At 41.1% G+C, this 17,688-nt stretch overlaps 1 protein-coding gene across 1 annotated transcript in view; it reads left to right on the top strand.

The window, feature by feature from the left end:
- LOC139560287 (collagen alpha-1(XI) chain-like) overlaps positions 1-17,688 on the top strand; it is a 229,228-nt gene that overhangs the window by 160,896 nt on the left and 50,644 nt on the right. The window contains exons 42-44 of the mRNA XM_071376929.1: positions 4,369-4,422; positions 5,313-5,366; positions 8,899-9,006. Of these exons, the coding sequence (XP_071233030.1) occupies positions 4,369-4,422; positions 5,313-5,366; positions 8,899-9,006 (216 nt within the window). The remainder of the gene's footprint in view (positions 1-4,368; positions 4,423-5,312; positions 5,367-8,898; positions 9,007-17,688) is intronic.

The raw sequence follows: 17,688 nt of genomic DNA, 5'->3' as shown, positions 1-17,688 counted from the left end.
CATATTTATTACTGTACCATATAGTTCAGTAATGTAGTATAGTACTGTACAGTATAGTTCAGTAATGTACTATAGTACTGTACAATATAGTGCAGTAATGTAGTATAGTACTGTACAGTATAGTTCAGTAATGTAGTATAGTACTGTACAGTATAGTTCAGTAATGTAGTATAGTACTGTACAATATAGTGCAGTAATGTAGTATAGTACTGTACAATATAGTTCAGTAATGTAGTATAGTACTGTACAATATAGTTCAGTAATGTAGTATAGTACTGTACCATATAGTTCAGTAATGTAGTATAGTACTGTACAGTATAGTTCAGTAATGTAGTATAGTACTGTACAATATAGTGCAGTAATGTAGTATAGTACTGTACCATATAGTTCAGTAATGTAGTATATTACTGTACAGTATAGTTCAGTAATGTAGTATAGTACTGTACAATATAGTGCAGTAATGTAGTATAGTACTGTACAGTATAGTTCAGTAATGTAGTATAGTACTGTACCATATAGTTCAGTAATGTAGTATAGTACTGTACAGTATAGTTCAGTAATGTAGTATAGTACTGTACAATATAGTGCAGTAATGTAGTATAGTACTGTACAGTATAGTTCAGTAATGTAGTATAGTACTGTACAATATAGTTCAGTAATGTAGTATAGTACTGTACCATATAGTTCAGTAATGTAGTATAGTACTGTACAGTATAGTTCAGTAATGTAGTATAGTACTGTACCATATAGTTCAGTAATGTAGTATAGTACTGTACAGTATAGTTCAGTAATGTAGTATAGTACTGTACAATATAGTGCAGTAATGTAGTATAGTACTGTACAGTATAGTTCAGTAATGTAGTATAGTACTGTACAATATAGTTCAGTAATGTAGTATAGTACTGTACCATATAGTTCAGTAATGTAGTATAGTACTGTACAGTATAGTTCAGTAATGTAGTATAGTACTGTACAATATAGTGCAGTAATGTAGTATAGTACTGTACAGTATAGTTCAGTAATGTAGTATAGTAGTGTACCATATAGTTCAGTAATGTAGTATAGTACTGTACAATATAGTGCAGTAATGTAGTATAGTACTGTACAATATAGTGCAGTAATGTAGTATAGTACTGTACAGTATAGTTCAGTAATGTAGTATAGTACTGTACAGTATAGTTCAGTAATGTAGTATAGTACTGTACAATATAGTGCAGTAATGTAGTATAGTACTGTACAATATAGTGCAGTAATGTAGTATAGTACTGTACAGTATAGTTCAGTAATGTAGTATAGTACTGTACAATATAGTGCAGTAATGTAGTATAGTACTGTACAATATAGTGCAGTAATGTAGTATAGTACTGCGCGGTATAGTTCAGTAATGTAGTATAGTGATGTACAGTACAGTTCAGCAATGTGGTACAGTATGGTGCAGTAATGTAGCATAGTATAGTAGCACAGTGCGGTAATGTGGAACAGTACTATACAGAGTACAGTTCAGGAATGCTGTATAGTATAGTGCAGTACTGTAGTATAGTACAGTACAACGTGGTAGTGTAGTGTAGTATTGTAGTATAGTTCAGGAATGCGGTATAATACTGCACGGCTTAGCTCAGTAGTATAGTATGACAGAATAGTTCAGTAATGTAGTATAGTACTGTACGGTATAGCTCAGCTCGGTAGTATAGAATGATAGTATAGTTCCGTAATGTAGTATAATACTGTACGGTATAGCTCAGCAGGGTAGTATAGTAGTATAGTTAAGTAATATAGTACAGTACTGTACAGCACAGTGCAGTAATGTAGTATAGTATAGTTCAGTAATGTGGTATAGCACTGCACAGTATAGTGCAGTAGTGTGGTTAGTATAGTAGTATAGTACTGTACAATATAGTGCAGTAGTGTATAGTACTGTACAGTATAGTGCAGTAGTGTGGTTAGTATAGTAGTATAGTACTGTACAATATAGTGCAGTAGTAGTATAGTACTGTACAATATAGTGCAGTAGTGTATTTTAGTATAGTACTGTACAGTATAGTGCAGTGATGTACTGTATTATGGTATAGTAGTATAATACTGTACTGTATTGTGCAGTAGTCTAGTATAGTAATATAGTACTATACAGTATAGTGCAGTGGTGTAGTTCAGTATAGTACTGTACCGTATAGTGTAGTAGTATATTATAGTGGTGTAGTACTGTACAGTATAGTGCAGTAGTACAGTTTAGTATAGTACTGTGCAGTATAGTGCAGTAGTGTAGTATAGTATAGTGGTGTAGTACTGTACAGTAAAGTTCAGTAGTGTAGTATAGTATAATGGTATAGTGCTGTACAGTATAGTGCAGTAGTGTAGTATACCTGTACAGTATAGTGCAGTGGTGTATTATTAGTGGTATAGTACTGTACAGTATAGTGCAGTAGTGTAGTATTGGAGGTATAGTGCTGTACAGTATAGTGCAGTAGTGTAGTATTGGTGGTATAGTGCTGTACAGTATAGTGAAGCAGTGTAGTATTGGTGGTATAGTGCTGTACAGTATAGTGCAGTAGTGTAGTTTAACTGTGCAGTATGGTGCAGTAGTGTAGTTTAGTACTGTACAGTATAACGCAGTAGTGTAGTATTGGTGGTATAGTGCTGTACAGTATAGTGCAGTAGTGTAGTATTAGTGGTATAGTACTGTACAGTATAGTGCAGTAGTGTAGTTTAACTGTGCAGTATGGTGCAGTAGTGTAGTTTAGTACTGTACAGTATAGCGCAGTAGTGCAGTATAGTATAGTGGTATAGTACTGTACAGTATAGTGCAGTAGTGTAGTTTAACTATGCAGTATAGTGCAGTAGTGTAGTTTAACTGTGCAGTATAGTATAGTAGTTTAGTACTGTGCAGTATAGTGCAGTAGTGCAGTATAGTATAGTGGTATAGTACTTTACAGTATAGTGCAGTAGTGTAGTTTAACTATGCAGTATAGTGCAGTAGTGTAGTTTAACTGTGCAGTATAGTATAGTAGTTTAGTACTGTGCAGTATAGTATAGTAGTTTAGTACTGTGCAGTATAGTGCAGTAGTGTAGTTTAACTGTGCAGTATAGTATAGTAGTTTAGTACTGTGCAGTATAGTATAGTAGTTTAGTACTGTACAGTATAGTGCAGTAGTGTAGTTTAACTGTGCAGTATAGTATAGTAGTTTAGTACTGTACAGTATAGTGCAGTAGTGTAGTTTAACTATGCAGTATAGTGCAGTAGTGTAGTTTAACTGTGCAGTATAGTATAGTAGTTTAGTACTGTGCAGTATAGTGCAGTAGTGCAGTATAGTATAGTGGTATAGTACTTTACAGTATAGTGCAGTAGTGTAGTTTAACTATGCAGTATAGTGCAGTAGTGTAGTTTAACTGTGCAGTATAGTATAGTAGTTTAGTACTGTGCAGTATAGTATAGTAGTTTAGTACTGTGCAGTATAGTGCAGTAGTGTAGTTTAACTGTGCAGTATAGTATAGTAGTTTAGTACTGTGCAGTATAGTATAGTAGTTTAGTACTGTGCAGTATAGTGCAGTAGTGTAGTTTAACTGTGCAGTATAGTATAGTAGTTTAGTACTGTGCAGTATAGTATAGTAGTTTAGTACTGTGCAGTATAGTGCAGTAGTGTAGTTTAACTGTGCAGTATAGTATAGTAGTTTAGTACTGTGCAGTATAGTATAGTAGTTTAGTACTGTGCAGTATAGTATAGTAGTTTAGTACTGTGAAGTATAGTGCAGTAGTGTAGTTTAACTGTGCAGTATAGTATAGTAGTTTAGTGCTGTGCAGTATAGTGCAGTAGTGTAGTATGTGGGTTAGGAGTGTTACATTGCAGATATTATTTGTGTCGATGACTTTCTATGACATGTTAAGTTATGGTGATGGATTGGTGTGAAAATGTTTTAGCAGAGGCAGCTGTATGCACGTGCACACACACACACACACACACACACACACACACACACACACACACACACACACACACACACACACACACACACACACACACACCCATCACACATTTCAGATCCCCGTCACGTCCTCCGTAGCGTTAGCGTGACAGTGGGAGTGCCAATAGAGGGATAGACCGAGCCAAGTAATCAATTAATTGCAAACACCAACCCAGGGTCTTTGTTGTCCAATCAAATTAAAATCTCCACAAATAATATTTACCACCTAATCACAGTAAAGGTGACAGTTGGAAAATATTGGACTCGACTAAACAGCGAGGCAGAAATGATTTTATGAGGAGCTAAAATAAAATGAGGACTTCAAGCGTCTTTTGAGTCCTTGGCGCTATACAGTATAAAGACAATGTATAGGTATCATTATCACAACTGTTGTTGTGTGTTTTGTCCCAGGGAGAGGTTGGTGAGCCTGGCCAGAAGGGAAGCAAAGCAGACAAGGGTGAACAGGTGAGTTCTCATCAAATGTTCCTTGTGTAGGATATGTCTAGAGAAACTTCACCAGGAATCAGAGAAAAGCCTGTACTGGTGCAGAGACCAGAAGATGAGAAATCATCCAAGGAAGTCACCCAGAGACCCCGACCAAAAAATATATGCAATTCCCGAAATGTGGTTTTCCATAAGCAGTTTTTGTCATGTTATTTCAGTCACTGACAGTCACTCAATTAGTCCATGTCGGCCCCCCCAAAAAATGTGATTGCTAAATTTGTCTAACCAGCTATGTAAACTTGTAGTAATCATAACCGAATACCCACCGGGCACGCAGAGCATGTGCCCAGGAGCCCTCATTGATTTTGTTAGTCACTCCTCACTCAGATATCATATTAACATGGTGTAAGTCAAAGTCAAAATATGTATAATCGCAGGAAATTAGCTATAAAAACGGGGGAAACAAAAATTGCTCTGCCCCAGAGCAAAAGGTGTAGAATTGCATGAAATGTGTTACACAAATTCACGATGTTCTCTTCGTCCCATGTCAAAGTGTGTAGAATTACAGAAAACTTGCTTTAAAAAGACAAAACACTGCAAAATATTCTCTAAACTCCATGGCGACATTTTTTTGAATTGCAGAATTTTTTTTCCTCTCCACTGTCAGTCCAGTGGGGGGAGGCACTAAAATGTTTTGCTGCGAGGTGGGGGCCCCCCAACCAAATCTGGCTAGGGCCAGCCCTGCAGTCACCTCAAATGACCTTAAGGTTGTCCATTGTTGGTGACAGCTCATTTAGAATCATAAAAGTAACCACAGATAAATGTTCGGCGCTTTAGCATGTGAAGACACTGTCACTAACTCTGTCTCTGTCCTTGTTGTTAACCCTCTCTGTCTCGGTGGTGGTGAACAGGGTCCTCCTGGTCCATCTGGTCTTCAAGGTGTCATCGGAGCTCCTGGTCCCGCCGTGAGTATTAATTCACCTTTAACCTCTCACCAAACGCATCAACCCTGAACCGACACCCCTCAGCTCAGCCCTCAACTCACCCCTCTCTTGTTATCCCACTGCAACCACACAGTACAACTACACAGTACAACTACACAGTACAACTACACAGTACAACCACACAGAACAACCACACAGTACAACCACACTGTACAACTACACAGTACAACTACACAGTACAACTACACAGTACAACCACACAGTACAACTACACAGTACAACTACACAGTACAACCGCACAGTACAACCACACAGTACAACGACACAGTACAACTACACAGTACAACCACACAGTACAACCACACAGTACAACTACACAGTACAACTACACAGTACAACCACACAGTACAACCACACAGTACAACTACACAGTACAACCACACAGTATAACTACACAGTACAACTACACAGTACAACCACACAGTACAACCACACAGTACAACCACACAGTACAACCACACAGTACAACTACACAGTACAACCACACAGTACAACCACACAGTACAACCACACAGTACAACCACACAGTACAACTACACAGTACAACCACACAGTACAACCACACAGTACACCTACACAGTACAACCACACAGTACAACCACACAGTACAACCACACAGTACAACCACACAGTACAACTACACAGTACAACTACACAGTACAACCACACAGTACAACTACACAGTACAACCACACAGTACAACTACACAGTACAACCACACAGTACAACCACACAGTACAACTACACAGTACAACCACGCAGTACAACTACACAGTACAACCACACAGTACAACCACACAGTACAACCACACAGTACAACTACACAGTACAACTACACAGTACAACTACACAATACAACCACACAGTACAACCACACACTACAAATACACAGTACAACTACACAGTACAACTACACAGTACAACCACACAGTACAACTACACAGTACAACTACACAGTACAACTACACAGTACAGCCACACAGTACAACTACACAGTACAACCACACAGTACAACCACACAATACAACTACACAGTACAACCACACAGTACAACTACACAGTACAACTACACAGTACAACTACACAGTACAGCCACACAGTACAACCACACAGTAATGCACTGTGCAGTATAATTCAGCCCTCTCCTCAGCACCTGTATTCAGACAGACACCACTCCATAACACAACACCCTCTCTCTTGTTATTTCAATATAGTCACACTAATTTAGCCACACCAACACCAATATAGTCACACCAATATAGTCACACCAACTCTCTTAATAACACTGTATTAGACCTTAGCATCACCCCCCTCCACCACTTTGTTCTCTGTCCAGTAGTCAGAGAGCATTTCATTCCACAGCTCAGTGCTGCAGGTGATCAGGACAGTAATATTATCTGTCCTGTAGTCAGAGAGCATTTCATTCCACAGCTCAGTGCTGCAGGTGATCAGGACAGTAATATTATCTGTCATATTATTAGATCATTTCTAGGCCTTCATCCCAATTGGCACCCTATTCCCTATATGCTATCGGCCCTGGTCAAAAGTAGTCCACTACATAGGGAATAGGTTTCTATTTACGGACATCGCCTCGGCCTCTGTCTGGTGGGGCAATGACCTGCCTACTGAGACACACTACCAGAGCCAGGTGGCACTCCCAGCCTAAATATGATCCAAATCTGATTATATCAAATGATCAAGCTGACTGGCTGCAGCTGTGACTTCGGTTGGAGTCGTTTATCTTCTTCAATACCCAGATGCCCAAGACCAAAACTACCTTTGTCTTGTATGAGAGTAGAACAACAAGACTAGAGAGAGACTACAACAAGACTACAACAAGACTAGAGAGAGACTACAACAAGACTACAACAAGACTAGAGAGAGACTACAACAAGACTACAACAAGACTAGAGAGAGACTACAACAAGACTACAACAAGACTAGAGAGAGACTACAACAAGACTACAACAAGACTAGAGAGAGACTACAACAAGACTACAGAAAGACTACAACAAGACTATAGAAAGACTACAACAAGACTATATAGAGACTACAAAAAGACTACAACAAGACTATAGAGAGACTACAACAAGACTAGAGAAAGACTACAACAAGACTAGAGAGAGACTACAACAAGACTAGAGAGAGACTACAACAAGACTAGAGAGAGACTACAACAAGACTAGAGAGAGACTACAACAAGACTACAACAAGACTATAGAGAGACTACAACAAGACTAGAGAGAGACTACAACAAGACTAGAGAGAGACTACAACAAGACTACAGAAAGACTACAACAAGACTAGAGAAAGACTACAACAAGACTAGAGAGAGACTACAACAAGACTAGAGAGAGACTACAACAAGACTAGAGAGAGACTACAACAAGACTAGAGAGAGACTACAGCGAGACTACAGCGAGACTACAACAAGACTAGAGAGAGACTACATCGAGACTAGAGAGAGACTACAGCGAGACTACAACAAGACTAGAGAGAGACTACATCGAGACTAGAGAGAGACTACAGTGAGACTACAGCGAGACTACAGCGAGACTACAACAAGACTAGAGATAGACTACATCGAGACTACAGCGAGACTCCAGCGAGACTACAGCAAGACTATACAAAGACTAAAACAAGTCTACAGCGAGACTACAACAAGACTATAGCGAGAACATATGGTTAGGATGTTTAAGCAAAGAAGGATCAGCCCCAGAACATCTTTAAGAGACCTTTAGATACAGATCAGCCCCAGAACATCTTTAAGAGACCTGTAGATACAGATCAGCCCCAGAACATCTTTAAGAGACCTGTAGATACAGATTTGTCCCTGACTTTCAAAGCTGTGTCCACTGAGAAGAGAGTTGTAATAGTTAACTAAAGTCTTACTGTTCCCTTGAAACAGCAACCGTCTCTCAAACCTCTACATGATGTCTCAGTCCTGCAGTAGCCTCTACACTAGTCTCACAAGCCAAACTCCACAGTCTTCCATGTACTGGGCTGTTATTCTGGCCAAGCAAAACTATCTTTTATAGTGCATTACTACCCAAAGGCTTCTGGTCAAAAGTAGTGCACTACATAGCTAATAGGGTGCCGTTTAGGGCGTACCCTACTTCAACTCAGATCTCCACAGGTCAGGTCAGATCCAAAACACAGAATTCTGCATATTCCCGCCCCCTAAAGGCAACACAACACCTCAGCCTCCACCTACTCACTGTCTCAGCTCTCTCTCTCTCTCTCTCCCTCTCTCTCTCTCTCCCTCTCTCTCTCTCTCTCTCTCTCTCTCTCTCTCTCTCTCTCTCTCTCTCCCTCTCTCTCTCTCTCTCTCTCTCTCTCTCTCTCTCTCTCTCTCTCTCTCTCTCTCTCTCTCTACCATGTTGCTCCCACAGATTAAGTCAGCACATTTCAGCTCCTCACTTCCTCTCAGGCCTCCAGCTAGAATACTTGTACTGATTCCACCAACTCTTGACCTCTGACCTTTGACCTCCAGGGTAGTGATGGTGAGTCTGGACCCAGAGGTCAGCAGGGTATGTTTGGCCAGAAGGGAGACGAAGGATCCAGAGGATTCCCTGGGCTACCTGGACCAATCGGACTGCAGGTACGACTACACATCATACACACTGCACACACACACACACACACACACACACTGCACACACACACACACACATGCACGCACATACACACACACACACACACACACACCCACACACACGCATACACACACTGCACACACACACACACACACACACAAACAGCGTCGGGCATCAGGCATCGCCATCATTGGCTTCAGTTAATCTCTCCTCTATAATTCTCACACTATATAGTTTACAGAAAAAAAAAACGTTGATGCATTGTATTAATGGTATGTACTACACTGTCAAAATTAGTCTAAAACAAACATCTCTTTAATTGGTTGCAATTAGTACAAAAAATAGTACATTTGTTGAAACCAAATATATGATTCAATGCCAACGGTTGTATTTAATCGTTAACAAACCTATATTTGAAGTTGCAACCTATTTCTTTCAACATTCAATACCTAATATCCCGAGTGGCCTCAGCGGTCTAAGGCACTCCATCTCAGTGCTAGAGGCGTCACTACAGACCCTGATTTGAATCCAGGCTGTATCACAACCGGCCGTGATTGGGAGTCCCATAGGGCGGCGCACAATTGGCCCGGTGTCGTTATGGTTTGGCCGGTGTAGGCCGTCATTGTAAATAAGAATTTGTTCTTAACTGACTTGCCTAGTTAAATAAAGGTTAAATAAAGGTTAAATAATAATAATATAATACATTTTAAAAAATATAATAAAGAACATAAATCCTGATGTTCGATGTATATACAGTACAACCCAATTTGTCATGTTGTTGCAGGTAGACAACATTGTATCCATATTATCACGTGCTCTTTACGCAGGTATGATTACAGATTTAGGACTGGCCGTGTATGAGTTTAACTTTAAACAACAAATATTTACATCACAACACATTACCTGGAATGACATTCACTCTCACGGGTGGCCAAAAATAACTAACTGAACACCACGCTCCCAAAAGTCACACCTCTAACTCTTATGATAGGCTGCCACCGCTACATTTCCCCCCCACTGCTATGCAATGTGAATGTGCATGTTAAAGCAATTTAGAACATTTCGTTCAATACAACAACAAAAAATCACATTGATCTGTCAAATTCATTATTTAATATCAGACAAATTTAGAATAGAATAAAATAGGTTAAATGTGAAGCTCAACCAGTCCGCTCCTAATGCAGACAGTGCAGACACACACACAGCTATTGCTACTAATGCAGACAGTGCAGACACACACACAGCTATTGCTACTAATGCAGACAGTGCAGACACACACACAGCTATTGCTACTAATGCAGACAGTACTGAACATCCATCTCCATACAGTCCACTTTCTAGCTGGCATTCTGCCTGTGGACTAATGTTACTGGGAGAGTCTCCATTGGTTTCCAGTCATTCTGCCTGTGGACTAATGTTACTGGGAGAGTCTCCATTGGTTTCCAGCCATTCTGTCTGTGGACTAATGTTACTGGGAGAGTCTCCATTGGTTTCCAGTCATTCTGTCTGTGGACTAATGTTACTGGGAGAGTCTCCATTGGTTTCCAGTCATTCTGCCTGTGGACTAATGTTACTGGGAGAGTCTCCATTGGTTTCCAGTCATTCTGTCTGTGGACTAATGTTACTGGGAGAGTCTCCATTGGTTTCCAGTCATTCTGTCTGTGGACTAATGTTACTGGGAGAGTCTCCATTGGTTTCCAGTCATTCTGTCTGTGGACTAATGTTACTGAGAGAGTCTCCATTGGTTTCCAGTCATTCTGTCTGTGGACTAATGTTACTGGGAGAGTCTCCATTGGTTTCCAGTCATTCTGCCTGTGGACTAATGTTACTGGGAGAGTCTCCATTGGTTTCCAGTCATTCTGTCTGTGGACTAATGTTACTGGGAGAGTCTCCATTGGTTTCCAGGCATTCTGTCTGTGGACTAATGTTACTGGGAGAGTCTCCATTGGTTTCCAGTCATTCTGCCTGTGGACTAATGTTACTGGGAGAGTCTCCATTGTTTTCCAGGCATTCTGCCTGTGGACTAATGTTACTGGGAGAGTCTCCATTGGTTTCCAGTCATTCTGTCTGTGGACTAATGTTACTGGGAGAGTCTCCATTGGTTTCCAGTCATTCTGCCTGTGGACTAATGTTACTGGGAGAGTCTCCATTGGTTTCCAGTCATTCTGCCTGTGGACTAATGTTACTGGGAGAGTCTCCATTGGTTTCCAGTCATTCTGTCTGTGGACTAATGTTACTGGGAGAGTCTCCATTGGTTTCCAGTCATTCTGCCTGTGGACTAATGTTACTGAGAGAGTCTCCATTGGTTTCCAGTCATTCTGTCTGTGGACTAATGTTACTGGGAGAGTCTCCATTGGTTTCCAGTCATTCTGCCTGTGGACTAATGTTACTGGGAGAGTCTCCATTGGTTTCCAGTCATTCTGTCTGTGGACTAATGTTACTGGGAGAGTCTCCATTGGTTTCCAGTCATTCTGCCTGTGGACTAATGTTACTGGGAGAGTCTCCATTGGTTTCCAGTCATTCTGCCTGTGAAAATTATGTTACTGGGAGAGTCTCCATTGGTTTCCAGTCATTCTGTCTGTGGACTAATGTTACTGGGAGAGTCTCCATTGGTTTCCAGTCATTCTGTCTGTGGACTAATGTTACTGGGAGAGTCTCCATTGGTTTCCAGTCATTCTGTCTGTGGACTAATGTTACTGGGAGAGTCTCCATTGGTTTCCAGTCATTCTGTCTGTGGACTAATGTTACTGGGAGAGTCTCCATTGGTTTCCAGTCATTCTGTCTGTGGACTAATGTTACTGGGAGAGTCTCCATTGGGTTCCAGTCATTCTGTCTGTGGACTAATGTTACTGGGAGAGTCTCCATTGGTTTCCAGTCATTCTGCCTGTGGACTAATGTTACTGAGAGAGTCTCCATTGGTTTCCAGTCATTCTGACTGTGGACTAATGTTACTGGGAGAGTCTCCATTGGTTTCCAGTCATTCTGCCTGTGGACTAATGTTACTGAGAGAGTCTCCATTGGTTTCCAGTCATTCTGTCTGTGGACTAATGTTACTGGGAGAGTCTCCATTGGTTTCCAGTCATTCTGCCTGTGGACTAATGTTACTGGGAGAGTCTCCATTGGTTTCCAGTCATTCTGCCTGTGGACTAATGTTACTGGGAGAGTCTCCATTGGTTTCCAGTCATTCTGTCTGTGGACTAATGTTACTGGGAGAGTCTCCATTGGTTTCCAGTCATTCTGTCTGTGGACTAATGTTACTGAGAGAGTCTCCATTGGTTTTCAGTCATTCTGCCTGTGGACTAATGTTACTGGGAGAGTCTCCATTGGTTTCCAGTCATTCTGTCTGTGGACTAATGTTACTGAGAGAGTCTCCATTGGTTTCCAGTCATTCTGTCTGTGGACTAATGTTACTGGGAGAGTCTCCATTGGTTTCCAGTCATTCTGTCTGTGGACTAATGTTACTGAGAGAGTCTCCATTGGTTTCCAGTCATTCTGCCTGTGGACTAATGTTACTGGGAGAGTCTCCATTGGTTTCCAGGCATTCTGCCTGTGGACTAATGTTACTGAGAGAGTCTCCATTGGTTTCCAGTCATTCTGTCTGTGGACTAATGTTACTGAGAGAGTCTCCATTGGTTTCCAGTCATTCTGTCTGTGGACTAATGTTACTGGGAGAGTCTCCATTAGTTTCCAGTCATTCTGTCTGTGGACTAATGTTACTGAGAGAGTCTCCATTGGTTTCCAGTCATTCTGTCTGTGGACTAATGTTACTGGGAGAGTCTCCATTGGTTTCCAGTCATTCTGTCTGTGGACTAATGTTACTGAGAGAGTCTCCATTGGTTTCCAGTCATTCTGTCTGTGGACTAATGTTACTGGGAGAGTCTCCATTGGTTTCCAGTCATTCTGTCTGTGGACTAATGTTACTGAGAGGGTCTCCATTGGTTTCCAGTCATTCTGTCTGTGGACTAATGTTACTGAGAGAGTCTCCATTGGTTTCCAGTCATTCTGCCTGTGGACTAATGTTACTGGGAGAGTCTCCATTGGTTTCCAGTCATTCTGTCTGTGGACTAATGTTACTGAGAGGGTCTCCATTGGTTTCCAGTCATTCTGTCTGTGGACTAATGTTACTGAGAGAGTCTCCATTGGTTTCCAGGCATTCTGTCTGTGGACTAATGTTACTGGGAGAGTCTCCATTGGTTTCCAGTCATTCTGTCTGTGGACTAATGTTACTGAGAGAGTCTCCATTGGTTTCCAGGCATTCTGTCTGTGGACTAATGTTACTGGGAGAGTCTCCATTGGTTTCCAGTCATTCTGCCTGTGGACTAATGTTACTGGGAGAGTCTCCATTGGTTTCCAGGCATTCTGCCTGTGGACTAATGTTACTGGGAGAGTCTCCATTGGTTTCCAGTCATTCTGCCTGTGGACTAATGTTACTGAGAGAGTCTCCATTGGTTTCCAGTCATTCTGTCTGTGGACTAATGTTACTGGGAGAGTCTCCATTGGTTTCCAGTCATTCTGCCTGTGGACTAATGTTACTGGGAGAGTCTCCATTGGTTTCCAGTCATTCTGCCTGTGGACTAATGTTACTGGGAGAGTCTCCATTGGTTTCCAGTCATTCTGTCTGTGGACTAATGTTACTGGGAGAGTCTCCATTGGTTTCCAGTCATTCTGTCTGTGGACTAATGTTACTGAGAGAGTCTCCATTGGTTTCCAGTCATTCTGTCTGTGGACTAATGTTACTGGGAGAGTCTCCATTGGTTTCCAGTCATTCTGCCTGTGGACTAATGTTACTGGGAGAGTCTCCATTGGTTTCCAGTCATTCTGCCTGTGGACTAATGTTACTGGGAGAGTCTCCATTGGTTTCCAGTCATTCTGCCTGTTGACTAATGTTACTGGGAGAGTCTTCATTGGTTTCCAGTCATTCTGCCTGTTGACTAATGTTACTGGGAGAGTCTCCATTGGTTTCCAGTCATTCTGTCTGTGGACTAATGTTACTGAGAGAGTCTCCATTGGTTTCCAGTCATTCTGCCTGTGGACTAATGTTACTGGGAGAGTCTCCATTGGTTTCCAGTCATTCTGCCTGTTGACTAATGTTACTGGGAGAGTCTCCATTGGTTTCCAGTCATTCTGCCTGTGGACTAATGTTACTGGGAGAGTCTCCATTGGTTTCCAGTCATTCTGTCTGTGGACTAATGTTACTGAGAGAGTCTCCATTGGTTTCCAGTCATTCTGCCTGTGGACTAATGTTACTGAGAGAGTCTCCATTGGTTTCCAGTCATTCTGCCTGTGGACTAATGTTACTGGGAGAGTCTCCATTGGTTTCCAGTCATTCTGTCTGTGGACTAATGTTACTGGGAGAGTCTCCATTGGTTTCCAGTCATTCTGCCTGTGGACTAATGTTACTGAGAGAGTCTCCATTGGTTTCCAGTCATTCTGCCTGTGGACTAATGTTACTGGGAGAGTCTCCATTGGTTTCCAGTCATTCTGTCTGTGGACTAATGTTACTGAGAGAGTCTCCATTGGTTTCCAGTCATTCTCCCTGTGGACTAATGTTACTGAGAGAGTCTCCATTGGTTTCCAGTCATTCTGCCTGTGGACTAATGTTACTGGGAGAGTCTCCATTGGTTTCCAGTCATTCTGTCTGTGGACTAATGTTACTGGGAGAGTCTCCATTGGTTTCCAGTCATTCTGTCTGTGGACTAATGTTACTGGGAGAGTCTCCATTGGTTTCCAGTCATTCTGTCTGTGGACTAATGTTACTGGGAGAGTCTCCATTGGTTTCCAGTCATTCTGCCTGTGGACTAATGTTACTGAGAGAGTCTCCATTGGTTTCCAGTCATTCTGTCTGTGGACTAATGTTACTGGTAGAGTCTCCATTGGTTTCCAGTCATTCTGTCTGTGGACTAATGTTACTGGGAGAGTCTCCATTGGTTTCCAGTCATTCTGTCTGTGGACTAATGTTACTGAGAGAGTCTCATACACATACACACATACACACACACACAGACACACACTCATACACACACAAACCCATACACACATCCATACACACACACCTGATACATCTTTTTGTCATTTGAGGAAGACTGAAATGCATCAGTTCAGACCGAATGAATCCATAAACGTTGACTTTATGCGTTGGCATTTCCCTTCTCTTTCTGCAGCGCTGCTCAGTCAATGGGAATACTGCCAGAAGAGTCATCAAAATGTGATATTTACTCATCTATATCTCTGTCCCTCCCGAGCCTCAGCATACGCTTGGTGTTAGTCACTACCAATGCAAACACATCCCTGCCTTTTGAAATAACAGCTTTCAGCTATCAAATCACAGCCATTAATACCCACCCAGTCTGGAATCAATAATTCAACAGAACAGATGATTGTAGAGAGCGCACACACACACACACACACACACACACACACACACACACACACACACACACACACACACACACACACACACACACACACACACACACACACACACACACTCAATGTTTACAGTGGCTGACGGATGTTTTATATCAAAGGATAGCTTATCATTGAAATAGTTGAGACAACTTGCACTGAGCTGCTCTATTAAAAGTCAATGTCAGAATAACAGCATTATCACAACAACACTATCACAACAACATTATCATAACAGAATTATCACAACAACAATATCACAACAACATTATCATAACAGCATTATCACAACAACACTATCACAACAACATTATCATAACAGAATTATCACAACAACAATATCACAACAACATTATCATAACAGCATTATCACAACAACATTATCACAACAACATTATCATAACAGCATTATCACAAGAGAATTATCACAACAACACTATCACAACAACATTATCATAACATAATTATCACAACAACAATATCACAACAACATTATCATAACAGCATTATCACAACATCATTATCACAACAACATTATCGTAACGGCATTATCACAAGAGAATTATCACAACAACACTATCACAACAACATTATCATACCAATATTATCCTAACAACGTTATCGTAACACCGTTATCATATCAACATTGTCACGTCGACATTATCAGAATAGCATTCTCTTGACATTGTTAAAATGTCATTATCATAGCCGCATTATACTAACAGCGTTATCATAACGGCATTATCGCTGCAACCTTATCACAGCGAAATAATCACAACAGCATTGTCACAGCAACAGTTTCATACCAACATTATCATAAAAACGTTATCATAGCCACATTAGCAATACAGCATTATCATAACAGCATTGTCAGAATAACACTATCTCGACATTATCATAGCAGTATCACAACAACATTAGCATCACATCGTTATCATAACTGCATTATAGTATCATTATCATTAAACATTTTGTTCGTATTATTATCACAACAACGTTATCATAACAAAACTATTATCACAGCGTTATAATAATAAAAACATTTCATAACAACATTATCACAATAACATTAGCACATTCTATTCACCTGCTTGGCCTTGTTCTTTATCTAATTCTTAAGACATTGGTAATAATGGTATTCAAGTGATAGAGGTTTCAGTATTCACTGTGTTTATAATGGCAGAGGTAAATAAATTAGCTCTCTCTCCAATGACCAACATAAATCAACTACAGTGGGGAGAACAAGTATTTGATACACTGTCAATTTTGCAGGTTTTCCTACTTACAAAGCATGTAGAGGTCTGTACTTTTTATCATAGGTACACTTCAACTGTGAGAGACGGAATCTAAAACAAAAATCCAGAAAATCACATTGTATGATTTTTAAGTAATTAATTTGCATTTTATTGCATGACATAAGTATTTGATCACCTACCAACCAGTAAGAATTCCGGCTCTCACAGACCTGTTAGTTTTTCTTTGAGAAGCCCTCCTGTTCTCCACTCATTACCTGTATTAACTGCACCTGTTTGAACTCGTTACCTGTATAAAAGACACCTGTCCACACACTCAATCAAACAGACTCCAACCTCTCCACAATGGCCAAGACCAGAGAGCTGTGTAAGGACATCAGGGATAAAATTGTAGACCTGCACAAGGCTGGGATGGCCTACAGGACAATAGAAAAACAGCTTGGTGAGAAGGCAACAACTGTTGGCGCAATTATTAGAAAATGGAAGACGTTCAAGATGACGGTCAATCACCCTCGGTCTGGGGCTCCATGCAAGATCTCACCTCGTGGGGCATCAATGATCATGAAGAAGGTGAGGGATCAGCCCAGAACTACACGGCAGGACCTGGTCAATGACCTGAAGAGAGCTGGGACCACAATCTCAAAGAAAACCATTAGTAACACACCACGCCGTCATGGATTAAAATCCTGCAGTGCACGCAAGGTCCCCCTGCTCAAGCCAGTGCATGTCCAGGCCCGTCTGAAGTTTGCCAATGACCATCTGGATGATCCAGAGGAGGAATGGGAGAAGGTCATGTGGTCTGATGAGACAAAAATAGAGCTTTTTGGTCTAAACTCCACTCGCCGTGTTTGGAGGAAGAAGAAGGATGAGTACAACCCCAAGAACACCATCCCAACCGTGAAGCATGGAGGTGGAAACATCATTCTTTGGGGATGCTTTTATGCAAAGGGGACAGGACGACTGCACTCTATTGAGGGGAGGATGGATTTGGCCATGTATCGCGAGATCTTGGCCAACAACCTCCTTCCC

This window comes from Salvelinus alpinus, chromosome 30 (assembly GCF_045679555.1).
Source record: "Salvelinus alpinus chromosome 30, SLU_Salpinus.1, whole genome shotgun sequence".
Lineage (NCBI taxonomy): Eukaryota > Metazoa > Chordata > Actinopteri > Salmoniformes > Salmonidae > Salvelinus > Salvelinus alpinus.
Note: the sequence above shows the minus strand (reverse complement) of the source record. Positions and strands in the feature narration are given on the sequence as shown.